Below are 24,635 nucleotides of genomic sequence, written 5' to 3' on the forward strand. Positions count from 1 at the left end.
ATTAAAGACTCAAAACTCGACAAAGTTGCTTGCAGCTGTGTGCTCTGCTCACTTGAGTGTGTCCGACTCTTTGCTACCACATGGAATGTAGCCTGCTAGGCTCCTCTGTCTGTAGGGATTCTCCAGGCAAGAATACTGGAGTGGGTTTCCATGCCCTCCTCCAGGGGATCTTCCCAGCTCAGGGATCGAACCCAGTTCTCCTGCACTGAAGGCGGATTCTTTACCATCTGAGCCACCAGGGAAGCACTTAATGCTTACATATCACTTTTTCATGGTTGTGTAATATATGGTCGTGTAGATTCATAATTCAACTCTTTTACAGTTGATGCATATTTAGGTGTCATTTGTACAAATAAATGTTTTCATACCTCAATCTTGGCATCTTGCATTCTTAGGGTTAGTTCCCAGAAGTGTAATTACTTTATGCTCCCTTTCCAGACAGGTTGTATTTATTAATTTGCCCTCACCACCAAGGCATCCTCGCTGGAAGAATACCTTCCTTACCCTCAGCAGCATGGAGTACTGCTGTCCTTGTGACATTGCTTTGCTTGATAAGAATAGTTGCTTGCTTGATAATAACGGAAATTGCACATTTCCCCCACGTTTATTGGCCAACAGTGGTGTCTGTGAATTCTCATTTGCCTTTTCCCTGAAAGAAAAGTAAAGTATGCTTGTTTGCTTAACCTTCATAACTGTTTTTTTTCACTTTCAGAAGAACTTCACTGTTGTTTTCAAAGTCCTTTAACTTGTTAGCTGTGTGCCAAACATTCACACCACTATGTGGCCTACAGGCACCACTCTTGCTCTCTTTGTTGATCAAGTTGAGAGTTTTCCAGAAAGCATCAAAAACTTGTGATCTTCAGACAGGTGGCCAGGGTTGTAAGTTTCCAGAGATAAGACCATTTTGCTATCGTGTGCTTTACACTAGTTCTGAAGCTAACAAAGTCATAGAACCGTTGGAAGATAATTCAGGGCACTTTTAAGAAGTGGCAGCACTGTGGATTAGGGAACAGACTGGAGGTGAAGTAAATGGAAGGGACAGTTTTACAAAAAGCCCGGGCCAAAACAAGTACATCTGCCATGGGGATGGTGAAGAGAAATGAACTAGAAGCATTTAGAAATAATGGGTAGGGGGACCAGCTGAATGTGGTGGATAAAAAGAAAAAAAAAAATCTAAGGTCAAGGATATAATTTCCTGCATGAACAAAACTAAGGCAGATGATGAGAATGTCAATTAGGGAAACAGAGGAAGAGGGGCAGGTTTAGGGGCCCCACGTGGAGACATGAAGCTCAGCTTGAGAGTTTATTTTAGATGTGCTGAATTTCAACTGCCCATGGAATGGTCATGTTGGAAATAACAGAGTGAAGTTCAGCAGTGAGACAAAAGCTTGGGATGGGCAAGCGGATAACAACAAAAGACAGAGAAGGAGATGGCAACAAAGGAGGATCCACAGACAGAGGAAACAAAGGAGATGGAAATACAGCCTAGGAGACGCAGGAGGACAAAACTGTCATGGAAACCTTACAAGAAGGAAAAGCGGATTAACAGTGAAATCAAGTTAGAAGACAACCACTAATAGATGGTGGTTAGAGTTCACCATTTTCAAAGGGTGAAGGGAAAGAGAGGCCCTTAGAATTAGCACTTACAGGGGCACTAGTGGCCTTTAGAGGAGCACAGTGCCTAAAACTGCTCTAACGGGGGACACAATCTTTCCTTCTGCAATAAGAAACCAAAGGCTTAAAATTCAAGTGCCTCCTTATGTTGAAACAATAGCAAACTCATTTTTCCGAAAATACAATGAGTCACAATTTTAGAATTGGAAAGGTGCTTACTGATCATCTAATCCCTGTTTTATGATTGAGGAAAGTGAATTACAGGGCAAGTTTCAAGGAAGAAACAGAACAGGCCCAGAGAAACTACCCAGTCCCAGCCGCGGAGCACATGAAGCTGCTATATAAAGTCCCCTCTACCTCCCCCCGATAAATTGTGGAAGTGCCTGTCCAGAACTAAACATAATACGTTGAGAATAGAGGCTTTATTTACAGTGATACTCAAAGAGGATTTAGAAAAAGATCCTCCTTATCTTATTAGCAGGGGCTGTACTTCATGAACAACAAAAAAAAAACATCCTGGGGGCAGGAGGTGAACACTCTCCTCAGGTTCTCTAGATCCCAAGTGAGTTCCCTGCCCCCCAGCTCTTAGGAGGGTGGTTGGTAGACATCTTAGCAGCTGCGAGTCAGACTCCTGCATCCCACTGAGGAACACGTCCAGGAAAGACATCAACACTGGCAGGGAAAACTTCAGGCTTTCACCTCGCTCATGGCCTCCATGAGGCGGGCACTGTTGGTGACTGCTGTCGTCAGAAAAATGAACCTGTACCCTAAGGAGTGAAAGCGCCACCAAACGTGACCGAGGGCAGATTTGAGCCCCCGACACCAGCCATGTGGGGCCCCTCCAGTTCCACAGCCGGACTGGGTCAGAGCACCAGTCTGTAGTCACAGGTGCACCAGCACCACGCTCTCGGGCCCAGCAGCTTGCCATGCTGGGTGGAACCGGGATCCCTACTGTTCGGCCCCCAGCAAGATGGCAGCAGGTGGTACCCAGAGGCCTGTAAAGAAGCCTTTCTGAGGTCTCTGCCCTTGGCCCCCCAGATCCCATGGAGGCCTGTTCTCACCTTTCTCTCTGCCTAGGAACCGGAGGGCTGAGATCTCAGAGAATGTGCAGCCACCCAAGAACACGACCAAGATGAGGCGCAGGGACTCGCTGGAGGCCTTGTCGTCCTTGGTCATGTCTGCAAAGACCGGACCAGACTCGGCTCTTCACTGGCCATGCAGGCTCGTACTGGGTGGTGCCTCGCGCCCTCCCCTTGTCTCACCCGCCCCCACTGGGCAAGGAAGGCCATGCACCTGTGAAGGCCAGCTCACTGCAGTTGAGCAGCCGCACCACTTCGTCCAGGCCCTGCCAGCCCCGCCGCTCCAACACCTGGGAAGGCACAAGCGCTAGTTTCAAGTCCAGCAGCAGCCAGACTATCACGTTTCTTGCTAGCTGCTCGTGTAGTAACAAGCTGGGCCAGGCCAGGGACTAAGAGAAAGCAGAGAGCATGAAATGTGAATGGGAGGGGCCCACGTTCTCACCTGCTCGATGATTCGGCAGCTGAGGGGCACGTACGCACCGCTGAACACGTACGCCATGTCACGCGGCACTTTCAGGTCATACTCGCCATCCACGCGTGGGATCTGGAGGGTAAAGGGGAACACAGGAGGCAAGTGGCAACTCGGCCTTCCAGTCCTTTACCGAGTCAGAGAAAAGTGGTGTACCCCTAAGAGCAGTTCTTACTTCAACTAAAGGGAGAAGCAGCAATAGCCTTGGGGGGGCGGGGAAAGACTCCATAATCAAAGATGGAAGCTGTTCACTACCTGCCAGTTCTGCTGAATGAGGGTCAGTGTGCCCTGGCAAGAGTGCCCCTTTGTGACCCTCCAGCAGCGACATGGGACACGCCTGTCACTGAAGCGGCACTTGGCACATTCTCTGATACTCATAGGTATGTGTTACATGTTTACTAAATGAATGAACCTTTGTGTCTTGTCTCATTATTAAATTAAACTCATGCTATAATGCTACCAAACAAAAGAATCTTTTTCCTTTAATTTTTAGTTTTTAAGCATGGAGTCTGAACCACTGAACCACCAGGGAAGTTCCCAAACAAAAGGGTCTTTATAAAAACAAAGTAACAGAAAGGGTTTTGTGGGCTCAAAGTACTCCACAAAGGACTGAACCCACTTCCTCCCCTATCCACTCCTGATCCACATACCAAATTCAGCTTCTTACTGATGGCTCGGAAATTGCTTCTCTTGGCCAGGGAACTGAAGGCATCAGTAATCTTTCCTGGGAAAGAAATCTGTGCTGGGTTTTATCTAAGGTTTATGGATTAACGATGGGTGATACCATTCAGGAAGTGACAGGACCGCCTCTCCTCAAAGAGCAGGACCTATCACACCTGAAGACCCTCCTTAAAGCAGATCACCTACAGTTCCCTGAAACCCATCAAGACATTCACGACCTTTCTCTCCCCACCCACAGTCTTCCTCCTTCTATAGGGCACCAACCCTCTACTAAATGCAATCTACAGGGTGAGCTACAGTTTACTGGTTAAGGGTGTGGCCTTTGGAGTCAAACCTGACTGACTGAGGGGCCCTGAACAAGTCACTTAACCTCCCTCCCTCTGCCTCGGTTTCCACATGTGTAAAATGGAGATAATACAACTTACCATGGAGAAGGTTTGGGAGGATTACATGAGAAAGTGTATCTAAAAGGCTTAGCACATCAGTGTTCACTAACTGGAAGCTGTTCTAACGGGAAAGCAGGAGGAGTGGCGGTAAGGGCAGTGACAGTAAGGAATTGCCTTCTCCTCCCTCAGCTCATTCTCTCCTTGGCAAGCATGCTCCGCCTGTTGAGAGAAGAGGCACCAAGGGCCAGGTGGGGCAGAAAGGGCTACCTGCGCTCCCGGCTCACCTGCGGCCTTGTCCGTCACCAGCTTGCTCACTTTACTCTCCACGGCCGTGAGGGTGTCTCCCGGGGCCTGCTCTGTTAGGAGCCCAGCTCGCCGCAGGTTGGAGAAGGTCAGCAGGTGCTCAGGGCCATAGCTCTGAACAAAATGCAATTCAGCTCTCTACCAAGCATCCACCAAGGGCCTAGCCCTGTGAGGTGATACGGAGGTGGGGGAGAGGAGGATTATGTGTTCTGTGTCCTGAGAAGCCCACACTTGTTTGTGGGGAAGAATTTTTTTTTTCAATTGGGGGATAACTGCTTTACAGTGCTGTGCTGGGGAAGTTACATCAGAAATAACCAAATACCAAACAGACAATAAAAGCAGCATGAAACAATTAAAGAACACAGAAAATTATGGATGGGAGGAGGTGGGGAAGGCTTCACAGAGGAGGCAGGACTTCAAAAGAACCTGGAAGGAAAGCTGTATAGATGCCTCATAAGGAGCTGAAGTGAGAGTCCAAGGCCAAGAACTCACCACTGGTTCCAACAGCTGAACTGTTCAAATTCCCTCCTGCACTAGCCACATAAAGCGGGGAGCAGAGTGAAATGAGGGCAGTGGGAAGGGTGTCTGTGCTGGGAGGGAGGCCGCATGGGAACAGAAGGGTAACCAGGACCGGAAAGGGGCTATTTCTTCTTCAACTCTTTCAAAAATGTCCACCAAATCCCCTCAAGAATACATTCTTCTGGCCTTACCTGCAGGTACTGGGTTTTCAGGGATCGGTAATCCTTGGGGATCAAACCTGAGGGTAAGAAAGGTAAAGGTTCAGGAGCCAGTTGAGGTGTCCTAATGTGTACAGCCAAACCCACCAATCAACAAACCCTCCTCCCCGCAGAAAAAAAACACAAACCCTAATGAGAAGGATGTTCAAGCTGGTTTTAGAAAAGGCAGAGGAACCAGAGATCAAATTGCCAACATCCGCTGGATCATGGGAAAAGCAAGAGAGTTCCAGAAAAACATCTATTTCTGCTTTATTGACTATGCCAAAGCCTTTGACTGTGTGGATCACAATAAACTGTGGAAAATTCTGAAAGAGATGGGAATACCAGACCACCTGACCTGCCTCTTGAGAAATCTGTATGCAGGTCAGGAAGCAACAGTTAGAACTGGACATGGAACAACAGACTGGTTCCAAGTAGGAAAAGGAGTACGTCAAGGCTGTCTATTGTCACCCTGCTTGTTTAAGAGTACATCATGAGAAACACGGGGCTGGAAGAAACACAAGCTGGAATCAAGATTGCCGGGAGAAATATCAATAACCTCAGATATGCAGATGACACCACCCTTATGGCAAAAAGTGAAGAGGAACTACAAAGCCTCTTGATGAAAGTGAAAGAGGAGAGTGAAAAAGTTGGCTTAAAGCTCAACAGTCAGAAAACTAAGATCATGGCATCCAGTCCCATCACTTCATGGGAAATAGATGGGGAAAACAGTGGAAACAGTGTCAGACTTAATTTTTTTAGGCTCCAAAATCACTGCAGGTAGTGATTGCAGCCATGAAATTAAAAGATGCTTACTCCTTGGAAGGAAAGTTATGACCAACCTAGATAGCATATTCAAAAGCAGAGACATTACTTTGCCAACAAAAGTCCATATAGTCAAGGCTACGGTTTTTCCAGTGGTCATGTATGGATGTGAGAGTTGGACTGTGAAGAAAGCTGAGCACCGAAGAATTGATGCTGTTGAACTGTGGTGTTGGAGAAGACTCTTGAGTCCCTTGGACTGCAAGGAGATCCAACCAGTCCATCCTAAAGGAGATCAGTCCTGGGTGTTCATTGGAAGGACTGATGCTGAAGCTGAAACTCCAATACTTTGGCCACCTCATGAGAAGAGCTGACTCACTGGAAAAGACCCTGATGCTGGGAGGGATTGGGGGCAGGAGGAGAAGGGGATGACAGAGGATGAGATGGCTGGATGGCATCACCGACTCTATGGACATGAGTTTGTGTGAACTCTAGGAGTTGGTGATGGACAGGGAGGCCTGCCGTGCTGTGATTCATGGGGTCACAAAGAGTCGGACATGACTGAGCAACCGAACTGAACTGAATGAGAAGGAAGGAGCTGGACTTGATATTAACTTTGCATCCTGTGTAGTCAATTCTAAATTGACTCCTTAACTGAAGCCTGCTTTTTGAAAGATAAAGCCTGGATCTGAGGGTTCCAAGAAAGAGCCCTGGAGAAGGGATACTGACAAATGCCAATTTCATCCATGGGGGTGGGGGAGGGGAATGCAAGCACAGGGAGAAGGGCCTTCCTGTATGTGTTTCCCTGGCTAGGGGCCAGTCCTCCCAGGAATTGCTTAACAGCAAGTGAGGAATGGGAGAAGTGTCCACATGGGTTCCCAAAGTGCAACAGGGAACTTTTAGATGTAAGAGGAAATGGGCTTCCAACTACAATAAAGGGGATTTAGAATAAGCAAATGACTTCTTTGGGTAAAAAGCAACCTTAAAGAATATTTGCTGAGACTTTCCTGGTGGTCCAGTGGTTAGGAACATACCTGCCAATGCAGGGGGCACACGCTGTGGAGCAAGTAAGCCCGTGTGCCACAACAAGAGAGCCCTGCGGCAACAAAGACCCAGTGTAGCCAAAAACAAACAAGTTTAAAAAATATCTGTAAACTGGAAGACTTCAAAACTCAGAACAAGTTGCCATGAAAAGCTGCAGAATCCGAGCTTCTAAAATGCTTATGAAATTGGTTTTTCCTGAACTATATCTTGATTATGAAATCGTGTTAAGGGTAGGAGGCCAGATGGAATAATGAGAGACATGTTGCTCAGCTCTGCCCTTGACAGTCCTATGATGGGACAGGCCTTATTGCAGAGAAGAGGACTAGATGCAGACCTCCTTAGGGCTGGAACGATAAATCACCTTAATGACCTGGGGATGTTTCACCCCAAACAAAAACCTGCTTTATTATAGGGGATAGAATCCATGAGATTACAGGGGAATGTTGTCTGCTAGGACATTTCTCTTTCTTTCAAAATGACTTTTTCTGTCCCTAAGGTACAGCTTTTCAACCTCTGGTCCCTGGGACTCACCATTCTCCGTGATGGACAAAAGGCACATAAGACGGAGGCTTTCTATGGGCGACACCTGCACAGGAAGAAAGTCAGGGGGAATTCAAGTTTCGTAACACACGTTCTCTCTTCTTCCTCTGCTTGGGCCCCAGCGCTCCCCGCTCCGCGCCGCCCCGCCTCACCTGTCGGTCTATGTGCTCTTCAATGTAGCTGGTGCTCTCCCGGATGTTGAACCCCTCCAGCAGTGCTGCAAGGAATCAGAGGAGAGCCTGTTACTGGGGGAGTGGCTCAGCTTGTTGCCATCTATGCTAATGGGCGTCTGTCTCCCCATCTCTTTCTCCATCCTTTTTGGGGTGGGTTAAGGGGCCCCCAGAACTTCTAGCAGGAACCAGCATTGGACAATGCCAAAGAGCATCTTTTCAGGGTGGGCTGGGGCTGGGAGTCCAGGAAGCAGAAGCAGGAGAGGTAGCCAAGTCACCATGCTCAGTCTTGATGAGCTCCTGGAAGTCCTGCTTGGTTTTCTTCTTCATGATGGATTCACAGGCCCCGATATCTGCAGATGGGACAAAAGGGGAGCTGACACATTCCTGTATCTGGAAGGAAGTCTCTCTACTGTCCAGGAGAATAAAAAGTTCTTCAGGCAAAATGCAGGAGCACTTCTTCCCATTTCGGAGCAAATAAGAGCAATATTCGGGACTTCCTTGGTGGACCAGTGGCTAACACTCCCAACGCAGGGGAGCCCAGGTTCAACCCTTGGTCAGGGAACTAGATGCCACATGCCGCAATAAGGCCCAGTACAGCCAAATAAATAAATAATTTTTTTAAAAAGCAACCAGAAACACTGATATTATTAAAATAATTTTTTTTTTTTTTAAAAGCACTATTTGATACATGAATGGGATCTCCTCCCAGAGGCAGAGCTCCTCTGCAGCCCTCCCCTCACCCTGGCCTCAAGCTGAAACATACGGAGGCTCAGCAGGCGGTGCTCCTGTTTCAGCCCCTTGAGCTCCTGGGACACAAAGTTCTTCATCTGCTTGATGTCCATGCCTCTCCGGCGCTGTGGGGACGTGCTGGAGAGGTCAGGCCTTCTGCCCTCACACAGGAGTGACCACTACCCACCCGCAGGTCCCCCCACAACCCCCGCCCCACAGTAGCATCAGGGGCGTCAGCAGCAGCAGACTGGGGAGCCACCGAGGGAACAGACAGAGGCCCCAGGTGGGAGCCTTACATCATACTGGGCCTGCAGGTTCCGGGCCTTCTGGCTCAGGAAGCCGAAGACATTGGAGAAGTGCTCGTTCCGGATCTCATTAAACACCTGTGAGGGGAATGCGACAGGAAGAGATGACTGCACAGACTCGGACCTCCCGTCTTCCTGCCTCCTCGGCGCAGCGACAGCACAGGCCGCGCGCTCAGCGGTTCTAGCAGAGAAAGCTGAGCCGGTTTCGATGAGGACGTGTCAGATCCCTGCTGTGTGCCCTGGGGTGCCCTCTCAGCTGGCGGGGTGGCCCTCCCTCCGGGGACTTGGCCTCCACTCCCAGCACCGGGGCCCGCAGCCTTGTGGTGGCAGCGGCCTGGGAAATTGTCTGCAGGCACCTGCGTGCTCACCTTGTCCTCGGCATTGAGCAGCACCTTCAGGCTCTTGTCAGAGGACGTGACTTCCGGGCCAAAGTCAACACTCCCTTTGAGAGCAGAGGGGACAGCTCTGAGGATCTCCAAGGAAGCCTTCCTTCCCCACCCTTTCCTGAACTGCCATGAAAGGTGTCCCCAGGACTTCCCTGGCAGTCCAGTAGTTAGGGCTCTGGTTAGGTCCACTGCCAGGGGCCTGGGTTCGATCTCTGGTCAGGCAACTAAGATCCCACAAGCAAGACAAAAAAAAAAAAAGAGTTAAAGGTCCCCCAAACTATTTGGGGGCTTCCCTGGTGGCCCATGGAGTAGGAAATGGCTACCCACTCCAGCATCCTTGCCTGGAAAATTCCAGGGACAGAGGAGCCTGGCAGGCTACAGCCCATGGGGTCGCCAAGAGTCGGACATGACTGAGCACACAGTGGTGGCTCAGCGGTAAAGAATCCACCTGCCGGTGCAGGAGATGCGGGTTCGATCCCTGATCCAGGAGGATTCCCTAGAAGAGGAAATGGCAACCCACTCCAGAATTCTTGCTTGGAAAATCCCATAGACAGAGAAGTCTGGTGGGCTACAATCCACGCGGTCATAAAGGAGTCGGACTTTGCAACAAAACCACAACAAACCATTTGGAAGCCAGCATTTCACTCTGAGTCCTCCCCCGGGGAGGCCCAAGGAGTCGAGCACACCCCTGTCTCGCCGAGATGCCACTTACCACACTTTATGCGGAAGGTGTCATCCACCAGGCCCTCGTAAACCACCTGGGAGCACAGTGCCGTCACAAAGTCCATGTCTGAAATCGAGATCCCCGACCGTGAGGGTCTTCCTCGACTCAGCCCACCACCCAGTTAGCTCAGTGTCCGTGGGGCCCAAGTGCCCACGCCCCGCCTCCCCCAGGTCAATGCTGGCATTCACAGCCCCCGCTGGAGGATTCCAACTGTGCCACCGTGTCTGCTATATTCCCGATATTCCCATGTCTTCTCGGGTCCATGAAGAGAGGAGCGCTGAGCACAGCTCACCTCTGTCCAGGAGAAAGATATGTCCAATTTCTGGCCTTCGGCCCTTGGTTTCACCATCCTCCTCCTCTTCCAGTCTCTTCCACAGTTCATACGACATCTGCTAGGGCCCAACACGTCCTCAGTCTTGAGTCCAGGTCCCTTCTGCAGCCCCACACTTATAGAACCCAACCCGTTCTGTGCAATCCTTCTCCTTGACTCCAAAGAACATCTGTTCCCATCCTTCCCCATCCTTCCCCACAGCAGTGAAAGAATCTCACTGCCCCCAAATATTTAGGAATGCTACCCAGGGGTGTCCTGCAGTTCTGTTAGCCACATGAGTTCTCTGCTCTGGGGACCTCTTCTGGGGCAACAAAAGCCTATACATCACATCACAGATGCCCTCGAATAATCCTCAGTGGGCAGAAAATGGGTGAAATATGGGCTATCTGGGCAATAGAACTGCTCACCTTGGCACACCTGCCAATTCCATAGCAGTTGGGGAAGGGTCCATATAGGGTGCTGAGGAGGTGCAAAGCTTGCGCCAGAGTGTTGATCCAACGCTGATCTCCTTCCTGCAGGGACCACGTGGGCCACAAAGCTATAGATCAACCTGACAGATTCATCTGGAAAGGGGCGAGGCCTAGAAGCCCTGGAGCAGAAGGGCAGGGTCTCAGCAATGTTTCAGAAGGTTCATTTTCATTGGCCCCAAAGGAAGCCTCGTGAATATCAGTCAGCAGCATTCCACCTCCAAATCAGTATCACTCATGATACATGAGATGAGCTGGAAGAAGGTTGAATCCATAGCCCACAGGACCCCATGTTTGTCCCCACTCATTGATGCAAAGACCCGAGTGCCCTGCACTCACCAGGAAGTAGTCCCTAAAAAACTCTGGTAGTTCCATGCTCAACAGGTCCACATCAAGAGGCAAGAGAGAGAAGGCCCATTCGTCACAGCTCACATCTGTGGGTACAGAGAGCATCAGCCTTCCTGCCAAAGGCACGCGGCTCCACATGAAGACGGAAGGCCCACCGCAGTAGTGCAAGACTTCCCGAGGGCCTGCCCCACTGCCTCAGGTACTGCATTAAGCATGGGATGCTCAGAGATGAGTAAGATACAGTCTCTTCCCGGAAGGGGCTCACAGGCTGATAAGGAGAGGACGTGTGTGTGTAACAGCCTGTAATACAATATGGTAAGTGGTGTGTTTCCATTAGAGTGCCGACCAAGAGTGCCGATGAAACACTTATTCATCTATGCATCATCTGACAGTACTGACTGAATGCTGCGTACGTACAGGCACTAGGCTAGATACTGGGGATACGCTCCTAACTTCTGGAGCTTACAGTGAAGTGGGAGGGTGAACAGCAGACAAACGGGATTCCAGTTGCAGGCTCCAAAGAGGAAACAGAAACCTAAGAGCACAAACAGCTCAAGGATCTAACCCCAACTAGGGATATAGGAAAGACTTCCCTGGAGAAGTGACATTTAGGCTTAGAAGTCAAGTATGATTCAGGTGGGCAAAGAAGCTGTAGGGTGAGGAATATTCTAGGCAACGGGAACAGATGTGTGAAGTCCCCATGGCTGGAGGGTGGTGACTCAGGAGAGAGGAGCACACGTGATGAGTCTAAAGGGCAGGAAGGGGCCAGACCACGGAGGTGCAGGAGGCCACACTGAGGGCTCTGGGCTTTATTCCGAGCAGGATTTCCTGCAGGAAGGACTGGGGACCAGGTCTGTGTTGCACACAGAGGAGGGAAGGCACACGGTTTCCTTGTGGGGGTCTTGGGAGGGAAGGAAGAGAGCACGGGTGATTTCCAACTACACCCCCCAGGATCCCTTCCATACTCTCCCACTCGTGGTCTAAGCTGGGGTCCTTCTTCCCACTCTAAGGACACTCTCCTCCTGCCAGGCCAGTGGGAATGAGACAGCGAGCGAAAAGGAGGAGATACGGCAGGGGGCAACCCTCAGGGCCTTCTCCCACACATCCTCCCCTTTCCACTCACCCATCTCCTCTCACCTCCATAGACGCCCTCTTCCTCAAGCACCATCTCGCACGCATAAAACTGAAAGACAAGGGGAGCTGATTAGTAACCCCCTTCTCTGTTCCTTCCATTTCTCTGGATTCCTCTGTGGTCACTGATGAGGACCACAGTTACTGAATCCGGTGAAAAAGACAAGACAACCCAGACTTTTAGATCTAGAAAGGACCACTGGAATCATCCGGCCTAACACTGTTTCCTTTCCATCCATTTTATCTATTTATTAAGTCAATTGCACTTTTCTCCTTGATTGACTGGAAAAGCTTTACGAAGGAGAGAGTATTCAGCTGTCATGGAAGGGTGAGTGCCGCAGATAGAGCTCGGCAAAGGGCGTGACAGTACTATAGAAACAGAGGAGGAGGAGCAGGTGGAGGTAAAGAACAGTGGGGCGGAGAGGGGAAGGAAGGAGCTCTGGTTAGGACATGTCCATGGGACCTCTGCAGACACCAGGGGGAGGTCTGGACAGACAGCCTTGGGGTTCATGGCACATACATTACATTTAAACTAGGTAGTTTGTTCAAAAGAACACAGAGAAGAGAGCTAAGGACAAGACTCTAGGGAACAAAAATTAAGAGTACACAGTCCAAGACCTTCCAGAGAAGACCAAGAAAGAATCCACAGAGGCGGGAACAGAGAAACTAGCGCCTCTAAATAGCACCTCTAAAGGCAGAGGTTCAAGGAAGAATGGGCAGCCATCTCCAACACCAGAGATGTTAGGTAGAAGAGCCCGACACAGACATCACTGGGTTTGTGAAGAATTATCCGCTACCACTGCTTCTGCTTCCTCACACCCACCTTCATCTTTTTATCTAGACGCCCTAGATCTCTGTGGTCAATTCCAGTGATGTCTGTGTCAGGGTCCCAATGCAGGGGGCCCAGGTTCGATCCCTGGTCAAGGATCTAGATCCCACATGCATCATCTAAGGACACAGCATGCCACAACCAAGACCCTGCCCAGCCAAATAAATAACTGAAATCAGGGGCGGTCCTAAGATGGCAGAGGAATAGGACGGGGAGACCACTTTCTCCCCCACAAATTCATCAAAAGAACATGCTGAATAAATTCCACAAAACAACTCCTGAATGCGGGCAGAGGACATCAGGCACCCAGAAAAGCAGCCCATTGTCTTTGAAAGGGGGTAGGAAAAAATATAAAAGATAAAAAGAGAGACAAAAGAGGTAGGGACGGAGATCTGTCCCGGGAAGGGAGTCTTAAAAAAGAGAGAAGTTTCCAAACACCAGGAAACACTCTCACTGGCGAGTTTGTGGTGAGACTTGGAACCTCAGTAGGCAACATAACTGGGAGGAAAAATAAATACTTAAAACCCACAGATTACGTGCCCAACGGTAACTCCCAGCGGAGAAGCAGCGCAGACGCCAGCATCCACCACTAGCGAGCGGGGGTTGGGCAGGGAGGCACCGGCTGCATTGCTTAGAGTATGGACCGGGCCTGAATGCCCCGAGGACAATCTGAGGGAACTAACTTGAGATAGCAAACCAGACTGTGGGATAGCTATCCTGCAAAAAGCCCTAACGTAAGACACCTGCCAGCCCCGCTCACAGAACAAAGGACTGAGCAGAGCTAGCTGGCTGCGGACTGGTCCATCCCCCGCCGGAGACAGGCAGGCGAGCAGCCAGAGCCAGAAGAGGGCAATTGTGGCCCCAGAGAGGCATCCTCTACCAAACTGCAAGCAGGTTTCATTGCTAACCAAGACTTCTTGGGATTCTGGACGGTCAACATCCGCCTGAGAAGATCCGCCGGTTGTAAACCCAGAAAACTGAGCAGCAGGGACGGGGGAGGCGATAAGTTGCAGTGACCGTGCTCGCCAAACACCTGGTCACCTGAGCTGCTGGGACCTCAGAAGGGCACAAAACGCAGGCCCAACCGAGTCTGCGCCTCTGAGGGCTACCCGAGTGCCTGAACCTGAGCGGCTTAGACCTGGGAGGTGCATGCAGCCCAGGGCCGGCCTCGGACAGTTCCCGGCGGAGCAACCTAGAGCCTGAGCTGCGTGGGCAGGGAGGGTGCACGCGCTGTGAGCGGGGGCAGGCCCAGTGTGGCTGAGACACTAACAGCACACACCAGTGTTATTTGTTTGCAGCGCTCCTCCCTCCCCACAGCGCGACTGAACAAGTGAGCCTGAAAGTGTCCACCACCGCCCCCTTGTGTCAGGGTGGAAATCAGACACTGAAGAGACCAGCAACGAGAAGAAGCTAAAACAGAGGGAACCGCCTTGGAAGTGACAGGTGCAATAGATTAAAACCCAGTAGTTAGCACCAACTACATAGGAAGGGGCCTACAGATCTTGAGAGGTATAAGCCGGACCAAGGAACTATCCGAAAATGAACTGACCCCACACTGGCCACAACACCACCAGAGAAAGTCCCAGATATACTTTTACTATTATCATTCTTTAGTCATCAAGACAGTATGGTACTGGCACAAAGACAGAAATATAGATCAATGAAACAAAATAGAAAGCCCAGAGATAAATCCACGCACATATGGACACCTTATCTTTGACAAAGGAGGCAAGAATATACAATGGATTAAAGACAATCTCTTTAACAAGTGGTGCTGGGAAAACTGGTCAACCACTTGTAAAAGAATGAAACTAGAACACTTTCTAACACCATACACAAAAATAAACTCAAAATGGATTAAAGATCTAAAATGTAAGACCAGAAACTCTAAAACTCCAAGAGGGGAACACAGGCAATACACTCTCCAACATAAATCACAACAGGATCCTCTATGACCCACCTCCCAGAATATTAGAAATGAAAGCAAAAATAAACAAATGGGACCTAATTAAAATTAAAAGCTTCTGCACAACAAAGGAAACTATAAGCAAGGTGAAAAGACAGCCTTCAGAATGGGAGAAAATAAAAGCTAATGAAGCAACTGACAAAGAATTACTCTCAAAGATATACAAGCAACTCCTGCAGCTCAATTCCAGAAAAATAAACGACCCAATCAAAAAATGGACCAAAGAACTAAATAGACATTTCTCGAAAGAAGGCATACAGATGGCTAACAAACACATGAAAAGATGCTCAACATCACTCATTATCAGAGAAATGCAAATCAAAACAACAATGAGGTACCATTTCACGCCAGTAAGAATGGCTGCGATCCAAAAGTCTACAAGCAATAAATGCTGGAGAGGGTGTGGAGAAAAGGGAACCCTCTTACACTGTTGGTGGGAATGCAAACTAGTACAGCCACTATGGAGAACAGTGTGGAGATTCCTTAAAAAACTGGAAACAGAACTGCCATACGACCCAGCAATCCCACTGCTGGGCATACACACTGAGGCAACCAGAAGGGAAAGAGACACGTGTACCCCAATGTTCATCGCAGCACTGTTTATAACAGCCAGGACATGGAAGCAACCTAGATGTCCATCAGCAGACGAATGGATAAGAAAGCTGTGATACATATACACAATGGAGTATTACTCAGCCATTAAAAAGAATACATTTGAATCAGTTCTAATGAGGTGGATGAAACTGGAGCCTATCATACAGAGTGAATAAGCCAGAAAGAAAAACACCAATACAGTACACTAACGCATATACATGGAATTTAGAAAGATGGTAACGATAACCCTGTATGCGAGACTGCAAAAGAGACACAGATGTATAAAACAGTCTTTTGACTCTGTGGGAGAGGGTGAGGGTGGGATGATTTGGGAGAATGGCATTGAAACATGTATACTACCATATGTGAAATGAATTGCCAGTCCAAGTTCTATGTATGATACAGGATGCTCGGGGCTGGTGCACTGGGATGACCCAGAGGGATGGGATGGGGAGGGAGGTGGGAGGGGGGTTCAGGATGGGGAACACATGTACACCCATGGTAGATCCATGTCAATGTATGGCAAAACCAATATTGTAAAGTAATTAGCCTCCAATTAAAATAAATAAATTTATATTAAAAAATAAAAAAATATATAATTGACATATTAAAAAAAAAGCAAAGTGAAGGCAAAAACTTTATTAATAGGTCCAAAAAAAGTTAAATCTATTAATCAGTATTGTTTTATTAATGAGGCTGACTTTTCCAAATGTTTCTAAGCCATTCCTTTTGTAATTAAAATAATGTTCTTGCTAATTCATTTATTAGAATCAAAGTTTTCTTACGGGTGTATGTGAGTTTTCTGTATAACAATACTTATAAATATTTTTCCTATTTGGTTTAGCTTTCATAATTTTTATGTTGGTGGTTTATGTCAATTTTTAACCTTTGTGTAGGTTATTTTTGTTTACTAAGTGGCATATTATCCAGTACTTTGTTAGTATCTCCTATGACTGTTTATTGTATAAAATTATTCTGCCTACTTTTGTATGCTATGTAAATTGACATCTTTTATACGTAACTATTATTATTATTTCCCATATTTTTCCTTTTAAAGATCAAACTGATTGATTCACAAAACTCAAATCTTATTTTTACTTTTGTAAATCAAATATCTAATTATTTTACTGCCAAAAAAAATAAATAAAAACTGAAGTCTTATAGGCCTATTTTTAATTCTAACTAATGGGATTCCTTTGCCCACTTGGAAAACTGCCAATCTTCATAATTAACAGAGGGAGCTCAGGAAGAAAGAGAGATCTCCTCTTCCCTACAGCCACTAAAGAGACCGTCCTGTGATGGAAAATCAGGTCAAAGAATTTGATTAGATAGGGTGTTAGAAAGACAAAAATTCATTAAAATCTCAGTTTTGTTTTTCTGTGTGTTATGAAGGCTTGCAGCATTATTTGAAACTGTTACCAACTTGTTCTGTTCCCTATTTAAACAAATCTGTCCTTGGAAGTATAAATGGAAAAAAAGGGTTCTGTAAGACTCCAAAAACTAGAAATTAACTGCTATAGCTCCTTTAAATAACATTAAAAAGTATCTTGTAATTCTGATTGGTTACTTTACTCAATACTATTCTTGCCCTAGTCATAATGTTATACTTCGTATATTTATATTCCTAAACAGGATAATTTCCTAGGTGGCACAGTGGTAAAAGGATCCACCTGAAATGCAAAAGACATAGGAGATTCAAGTTCGATCCCTGGGTTGGGAAGATCCCCTGGAAGAAGGCATGGCAACCCACTCCAGTATTCTTGCTTGGAGAATGCCATGGTCAGAGGAGCCTGGAGGGCTACAGTCAGTCCATGGGGTCACCAAGAGTCAGACACAACCAAGCATACACACACTCACATATAGAGGCCACCTCTCACCACTGTACAATCTGTATTGGGGTAATTTGATAGGATACTCTCTGTTACATTAATGAAAAGACAGTGGCAGGTATTTTGTTCGCTTAGAGAGAGACACAGCTGCTGGCCCCTTACGCCATCCCAGTCCCCCATGCTCTTCTACCTTATCTCACTCCCACATGGGTCCAAACTCACCTTCTGAGGACTGAAGATCACTTTGTATTTCCGAGTTCGGCCAGCCATTTTGTCAGCATTGACAAGACCTACAGACAGAAGGGATGCAGCCCAGAAAGCCATGGGCCTTATGTTAGACTAGAAGCAAGGAACCGACGAGCCTCGATGAGGGGCATCGCCAACCCGAACAATTCTTTTCTTATGGCTGTGCCCTCAGACGTTCCCGCCCTCCCCGGGTCTTAGTGACAGTGAAGCTCTGACACACTCACTGGCAATGTACCGCATATTCTTGATGCGAGGTCTGACCAGGAAGCACAGCCTATGGGAGAGAGGGGGGAAATCCTAGTGAAGAAAAATCATGAAGTTGGTGATAGTCATGGCAACTCTCCCACCATGTGCTACAGCTCTCACCCGGCCAAAGCCAAGCCAGCGTTCTCGGCTGACTCACCACAGAAGACTCCCCTCAGTAAAGCAGGTGTAGGTACAGAAGAACCCATTTACAGGGCAGGAATAGAGATGCAGATGTGGAGAACAGACTTGCGGCCCCGCAGGGGACGTAGAGGGTGGGAAAAACTGAGAGGAGCATCGACACATATCCACTACCACATGTAAAAGAGATAGCTAGTGGGAAGCCGCTGTATAACACAGGGAGCTCAGTCCGGTGATCTCTGATAACCTAGAGGGGTGGGGTGGGGTGGGGGACAGGAGGGAGGTTCAGGACGGAGGGGACATATGTATACTTGTGGCTGATTCACACTGTTGCATGGCAGAAACCAAAACAACATTGTAAAGCAATTATCCTCCAATTAAAAGTAAATTAAAAAACATAAAGCAGGTATATTGTGATGAGCTGGGGGTACTTACTGGCCTTATGGTGGACCCAGAAGTTTCTGCTCTCAAATAATTTACAGTTTATTGGGCAAAATAAGATACACGTATGCATGAAGTGTATTAACCATCAAGTATTCAAAAATAATACAAGGAAGTATATGACATGTTTTTCAAACTGGGGTTCGTGGATGTATTCTCCATGTATCTAGGAGGGTTTGTTCCTCTAAGGGAGGGTGTACATGACTTAAGTTGAGAAATACTGAAAATAAAAACAAACGCCAGACAACAGGCAGCATGTGACTGAGTGCCAGGTGAACAGGACAAACACTGAGCTCCATGCAAATACAGGGGAGGAGACAATCACCCCGGAGTGGCCACCCTGGGATGGCTTCGTGGAGGAGTGGGGCTGGGCTCTGAAGGCTGGGTGTCTGTCACAAGAACAGTGAGGAGAGGAGAGAAGGTCAGGCAGAGTGGGTGGAGTGGCCAGAAGCATGGAGGTTTGTGTGTAGAGCAGGGAAACACATGAAAGTGCATCAGGTAAGAGAGTATGTGCAAGAGGCCAGGCTGGAAAGAGGACGCAAGGCCTTCTGGGAGGCAGCTTTGGAATCTATGATGAGCAATGCAAACTGTAGTGGGTAAGTAAGGGAAGGTCTGAAGGTTCTGGAGGAGATCACAAGGAAATTATTTGTGAAAGATTAATCAATGTGGTGGGGGAGTGCTTCCCTGATAGCTCAGTTGGTAAATAATCCACCTGCAATGCAGGAGACCCTGGTTCAACTCCTGGGTTGGGAAGATCCACTGGAGAAGGGATAGGCGACCCACTCCAGTATTCTTGGGCTTCCCTTGTGGCTCAGCTGGTAAAGAATTCACCTGCAATGCAGGAGACCTGGGTTCAATCCCTGGGTTGGGAAGACCCCCTGGAAAAGGGAAAGGCTACCCACTCCAGTATTCTGGCCTGGAGAATTCCATGGACTGTATAGTCCATGGGGTCACAAAGAGTCAGACACGACTGAGCGACTTTTTCATTTTCTTTCAATCAATGTGGTTAGGGCTGGTAGATTGGGTTAGAGAGAGAAGAGGACAAGGGAGGGAGAAACTGCAGACAAGGAGACCAATTAGGAGGATAAATCATAACCTCGGGATGAAATTGTAAACATGCAAGGAAGTGAATGCTTTGATATCACAAATATCATGGGGCTAGATCTCAGCCAAGGACTGATCAAAGGCAAATGTGCAGGGACCGAGGCTCCTGGACACTCACTGTTCACTGGAGCTGAGGGCTGGTTTGTTCTCCACTTTGTACAGCTTGTCTACCTCGTGTTGCTACAGACAAGAATCAAACAAAACAACGGACGTTAAGTGTGATTGGGAACCTGAAGCCTGATACAAAGACTGGGGTCTTCTGAAAGGGCTTCCTCCTACTTAAACTAACTCTAGGAGTCAAAATGCCTCCCTAACAACCATTCCACTGAACCTTCCTCAAACTGTCAGTAGAAAAATCAACATTTAAATAATTCAAAAACAATACAAAGAGGATCAATCCCCCTCAGTCCACTCAACTCCACTATCCTCCTATATTTACCCTAGAAGGGTAGTAATTACTTCTCAGTAATTTGTACCATTCATCAAAAGAAAAACTGCTTAATGAGGAAAGAGGGGCCTGATCCATCTGGGAATGGGGCAAGGTACCTTTAGAATGGAGACATTGGCGATTCGATCCAAAGGGCTCATGAGATCTGCCTCAATGAACAAGTCTTTCTTTCCGGGAAGCTGAAGGAGACACAGCATGTTGGATCACTCTCAGGTCATACAAGCCCCTCAGTCGAGAGTTCATTCAGTCATCCATTTAATAGAAGTCTCTGAGCTGGGGACTTCCCTGGTGGCACAGTGGACAGGAATCCACCTGCCAACGCAGGGTACATGGGTTTGAACCCTGGTCCAGGAAGATCCCACATGCCATGGAACAACTAAGCCCGTGTGCCACAACTACTGAAGCCTGCGTGCCTTAGAGCCCACGATCTGCAACAAAAATGTCACCGTGATGAGAAGCCCATGCACTGCAACGAGGAGTAGCCCCTGCTCGCCACAACTAGAGAAAGCCCAGGAGCAGCAACGAAGACCCCGCACAGCCGTAAGTCAATAAAGAAAATTATTAAAAAAAAAAGTCTCTGAGTTCCTTGAGTTCCTTGGAAAGGCACTAGACCTCACCTAACCCAGCATCTTATTTATTGTCTATATCCACAGTTGACATTTCTCTACATATTCACCTATTTTTGTCTTCTATTCATTATTGGTTCCAGTGGAAAGATATTTCATCTTTTTTTATGGCCATGCAGCATGTGGGATCCTAGTTCCCTGCTCAGGGATCCAATCCATGCCCCCTGCACTGAAGCTTGGAGTCTTAACCACTGGACTGCCTGGGAAGTCCCTCACCTTCTTTCTAAGGTCACATCCTTGTCATGCAACTCTCCTGCCGGCCTGTGATCCTGTTCTACATCACTGCTCCTCTGCTCCACTGCCTCCTCCTCCATACCTCCTGATAAACCAATTGATCTGCTGAACGAAGCCAAACAAAACAAAACTGCACCGTGTATCCTGCAACCCCACAACTAACTGCCAAATATCTCTTCAAATGGCATTTTACTTCTAATTACAAAAAGAACCAATGTTCAAGGCAGAAAACTTAACCCATGACAGTCCTCACCCTCCCACCCACTTCCTGCTTCACCATTCCCGACGCTGCTCTCTCATCTGTCCAGAGGAAGGACAGGTCACACTGAGCAGAAGAGAGGGTGAAGTCGTTGAAAGCTTCCTCTCAACACGATTTTGACAAATGGGTAGGCTGTGGGCAGTGACAGATCGAGATGGCAATTAAGCCAAGGCCAGGGAAAGCCAAAGGCTGAATGGTAAGGGCAGAACAGCAGTTCAGTTTGCCTGATGGCTAAGATGCATGTAGGCAGTGGTCCTCAACCAGGACTGATTTTGCCCTTCAGGGGATATCTGGCAAAGTCTGGAGACATTTAGGTTGTCTCATCTTGGGCAAGGGTGTGTTACCGACATCTGGTGGATGCTGCTAAATATCCTACACTGCACAGGACAGTCCCACAACAAAGAATTAACCAGCCCAAAATGTCAGTGTCACCAAGGCTGAGACATCCTGGATGTTGGGGAATGGTGGGAAACAAGGCTGAAACATTCACAGGAATCGGGGATAAACCTTCAGTAGCTACCTAATGCCTGCTGCTGCTGCTGCTGCTAAGTCACTTCAGTCGTGTCCGCCTCTGTGCGACCCCATAGACGGCAGCCCGCCAGGTTCCTCTGTCCCGGGGATTCTCCAGGCAAGAACAATGGAGTAGGTTGCCATTTCCTTCTCCAATGCATGAAAGTGAAAAGTGAAAGTGAAGTCGCTCAGTCGTGGACTCTTAGCGACCCCATGGACTGCAGCCCACCAGGCCCCTCCATCCATGGGATTTTCCAGGCAAGAGCACTAATTTTTCATCCCTCTCTTTCATGTATTACATGCCTTGTCCTTTCCTGGTTCCTCAACTTTGCTCCCACCAGTACATCTGCCTGGAATACCCTCTCCCATCTCCAAGGAAAGTATGCTTATCTTCACACTCCAGTCCTCAAAACTCCTAGATTACTCCAGCTAGAAATGACTGTTTCATGAACCCTAGCTGTCACTCATTTACCCCAGGATACCCTATTTGTGCTAATTTGTGCTTCATAGGCTCCCAGTAATGCCTATGAATAGATCAGGAAGTAAGATCCCTAAGGACAAAGTTGTTTTAACCATATTTCCATCTCCAGTGATGCCTGACATTAGTGGTGTCTCCCTTGCCCGTATTTAAAAAAAAAAAAAAAGATTTCCAATAACTCTGGCCAGGTCGTCTCAAGAAGCTCTTAACTGCTCTCTGATTTTTCTCCCTGAGTGCTTCATTTTGGACCTGCCACAGAAGCTCCAAGGACCAAGGCAAGATCAAGGGAACTCAGTAAGAAAGAACTAGGCATCCAGAGAGTGCTAAACTGCTGATGCAGTAAAGGCCCCCGACGTGGAGGGCACTGACCTGCTCCAGCAGGTAGATGAGCTGGTCTCGAGCCAGCCTCTTGAGCATGGAGAAGTCAGGCAGCTCTGGGGCGTCCGGTCGATGGGGAAAAGCCATGGCGGCGGTCGCAGGGTGGAAAAGCCGCAGGGTTGAACAAGGTGGACGCCTCCTCCTCCGCTCCGAGGAGGCCGGCAGCGGCCCGGGTAAGCGCAGGATGGCTCTCCTTCAGGTAAGGGCACAGAACCCGAAGAAGCCCCCCAAGGGGCCCCCGCTCGTCAGCCACACTGGAGGAATGAATGGCCGGCCACCTCTCAGCCAGACAGCTGCAGCCAAAGGGACCCTGCTTCAGGCCTGCAGCCACGGTATCCCGCCCCGCCCCTCCCGGTCCACTCCGCCCGTCCGCAGGATGCGGATCTACACCTGCAGAGATACCAAAGAGAGGGGCGGCTTCCTAGACCTCCCGGAAGTCCCGTACTCTCGAGCACCGCTCAGGGTACCCGGAAAAGGACGGCGTCCTGGAAGGGACATTTGAAAACGCGCGGCAACGCATCAGCGTTCCAGTTTCCTCCCGGACCAGAGGCGAGTGTTCCAGTGAAAAAAGGATTTTACCTTAAACTAACTTTGAAGGGAACACCCAATTCTCCTAGCTCACGCAAGGAAGCGTTGGGCACTTGCTCCATTTTCAGAACTTGGTGAAATGGGCGAAACCAACTCGGAATCCGTAGGGCACTGATCACCGGGGATCTTGGTTGTCGATCACATCTACTCCACATAGTTAGCGGCGAGCTCTGAGCTCTCCCGCTTCTGACTTGCGCGAGGCTAGACGCCCGAGATGCAGGCGGGTGTGCAGTGAGAGAAGAACGCGTTAGGAGCCAATGGAAGCTGAGTCTCACCACCTATGACCTTTCAATATCAGAGTCCTGACTCATTAATGCTTTTCGTGGGAAAACGGATAAACTGTGACATATTCATACAATAAAAATAACTGAATAAATGAAAGATCAGATCAGATCAGTTGTTCAGTCGTGTCCGACTCTTTGCGACCCCATGAATCGCAGCACGCCAGGCCTCCCTGTCCATCACCAACTCCCGGAGTTCACTCACACTCACGTCCATCGAGTCAGTGATGCCACCCAGCCATCTCATCCTCTGTCGTCCCCTTCTCCTCTTGCCCCCAATCCCTCCCAGCATCAGAGTCTTTTCCAATGAGTCAACTCTTCGCATGAGGTGGCCAAAGTACTGGAGTTTCAGCTTTAGCATCATTCCTGCCAAAGAAATCCCAGGGCTGATCTCCTTCAGAATGGACTGGTTGGATCTCCTTGCAGTCCAAGGGACTCTCAAGAGTCTTCTCCAACACCACAGTTCAAAAGCATCAATTCTTCGGCGCTCAGCCTTCTTCACAGTCCAACTCTCACATCCATTCATGACCACAGGAAAAACCATAGCCTTGACTAGACAAACCTTTGTTGGCAAAGTACTGTCTCTGCTTTTGAATATGCTATCTAGGTTGGTCATAACTTTCCTTCCAAGGAGTAAGCGTCTTTTAATTTCATGGCTGCAATCACCATCTGTAGTGATTTTGGAGCCCCCCAAAATACAGTCTGACACTGTTTCCACTGTTTCCCCATCTATTTCCCATGAAGTGATGGGACCAGATGCCATGATTTTTGTTTTTTGAATGTTGAGCTTTAAGCCAACTTTTTCACTCTCCACTTTCACTTTCATCAACAGGCTTTTGAGTTCCTCTTCACTTTCTGCCATAAGGGTGGTGTCATCTGCATAGCTGAGGTTATTGATATTTCTCCCGGCAATCTTGATTCCAGCTTGTGTTTCTTCCAGTCCAGTGTTTCTCATGATGTACTCTGCATATAAGTTAAATAAGCAGGGTGACAATATACAGCCTTGACGAACTCCTTTTCCTATTTGGAACCAGTCTGTTGTTCCATGTCCAGTTCTAACTGTTGCTTCCTGACCTGCATACAAATTTCTCAAGAGGCAGATCAGGTGGTCCAGTATTCCCATCTCTTTCAGAATTGTCCACAGTTTATTGTGATCCACACAGTCAAAGGCTTTGGCATAGTCAATAAAGCAGAAATAGATGTTTTTCTGGAACTCTCTTGCTTTTTCCATGATCCAGCGGATGTTGGCAAT

At 48.2% G+C, this 24,635-nt stretch overlaps 1 protein-coding gene across 6 annotated transcripts; it reads right to left on the reverse strand.

Annotated features, from left to right (window-relative positions):
• Window positions 1-447: 447 nt before the first annotated feature.
• VPS33B (VPS33B late endosome and lysosome associated) lies at window positions 448-22,992 on the reverse strand. 6 transcript variants are annotated; one of them, XM_044933208.1, is made up of 23 exons: window positions 22,506-22,991; window positions 20,128-20,208; window positions 19,700-19,761; window positions 17,877-17,926; window positions 17,629-17,696; window positions 12,195-12,240; window positions 11,049-11,143; window positions 10,650-10,754; window positions 10,204-10,300; window positions 9,900-9,977; window positions 9,170-9,243; window positions 8,793-8,879; window positions 8,531-8,621; window positions 8,043-8,117; window positions 7,747-7,811; window positions 7,586-7,640; window positions 5,243-5,289; window positions 4,514-4,646; window positions 3,813-3,886; window positions 3,136-3,237; window positions 2,908-2,983; window positions 2,676-2,792; window positions 452-649 (listed from the first exon to the last, which is right to left on the reverse strand). In XM_044933208.1, exons 1-23 carry the CDS (start codon window positions 22,599-22,601, stop codon window positions 507-509), a joined length of 1,917 nt encoding a protein of 638 aa, XP_044789143.1. In that variant the 5' UTR covers window positions 22,602-22,991; the 3' UTR covers window positions 452-506. The 6 variants fall into 6 exon arrangements, with proteins under 6 accessions (XP_044789144.1, XP_044789143.1, XP_044789147.1 ...); XM_044933210.1 differs by lacking the exon at window positions 22,506-22,991 and adding an exon at window positions 20,872-21,060 and having other exon boundaries at window positions 453-649; XM_006058241.3 differs by lacking the exon at window positions 452-649 and adding an exon at window positions 2,022-2,381 and having other exon boundaries at window positions 22,506-22,986.
• Between the last annotated feature and the right edge of the window lie 1,643 nt (window positions 22,993-24,635).

Source organism: Bubalus bubalis, chromosome 20, assembly GCF_019923935.1.
Source record: "Bubalus bubalis isolate 160015118507 breed Murrah chromosome 20, NDDB_SH_1, whole genome shotgun sequence".
NCBI lineage: Eukaryota > Metazoa > Chordata > Mammalia > Artiodactyla > Bovidae > Bubalus > Bubalus bubalis.

What these genes read in the sequence shown, in the direction of transcription:
- VPS33B (XM_044933208.1), bottom strand. Translation starts at nt 22,601, where the DNA reads ATGGCTTTTCCCCATCGACCGGACGCCCCAGAGCTGCCTGACTTCTCC. An exon ending in TGAAAACCCAGTACCTGCAG is followed by an intron (nt 4,647 to 5,242) that starts GTAAGGCCAGAA and finishes CATTTTGTTCAG; the next exon opens with AGCTATGGCCCTGAGCACCT. An exon ending in GGTGACGGACAAGGCCGCAG is followed by an intron (nt 3,887 to 4,513) that starts GTGAGCCGGGAG and finishes TTTCTTTCCCAG; the next exon opens with GAAAGATTACTGATGCCTTC.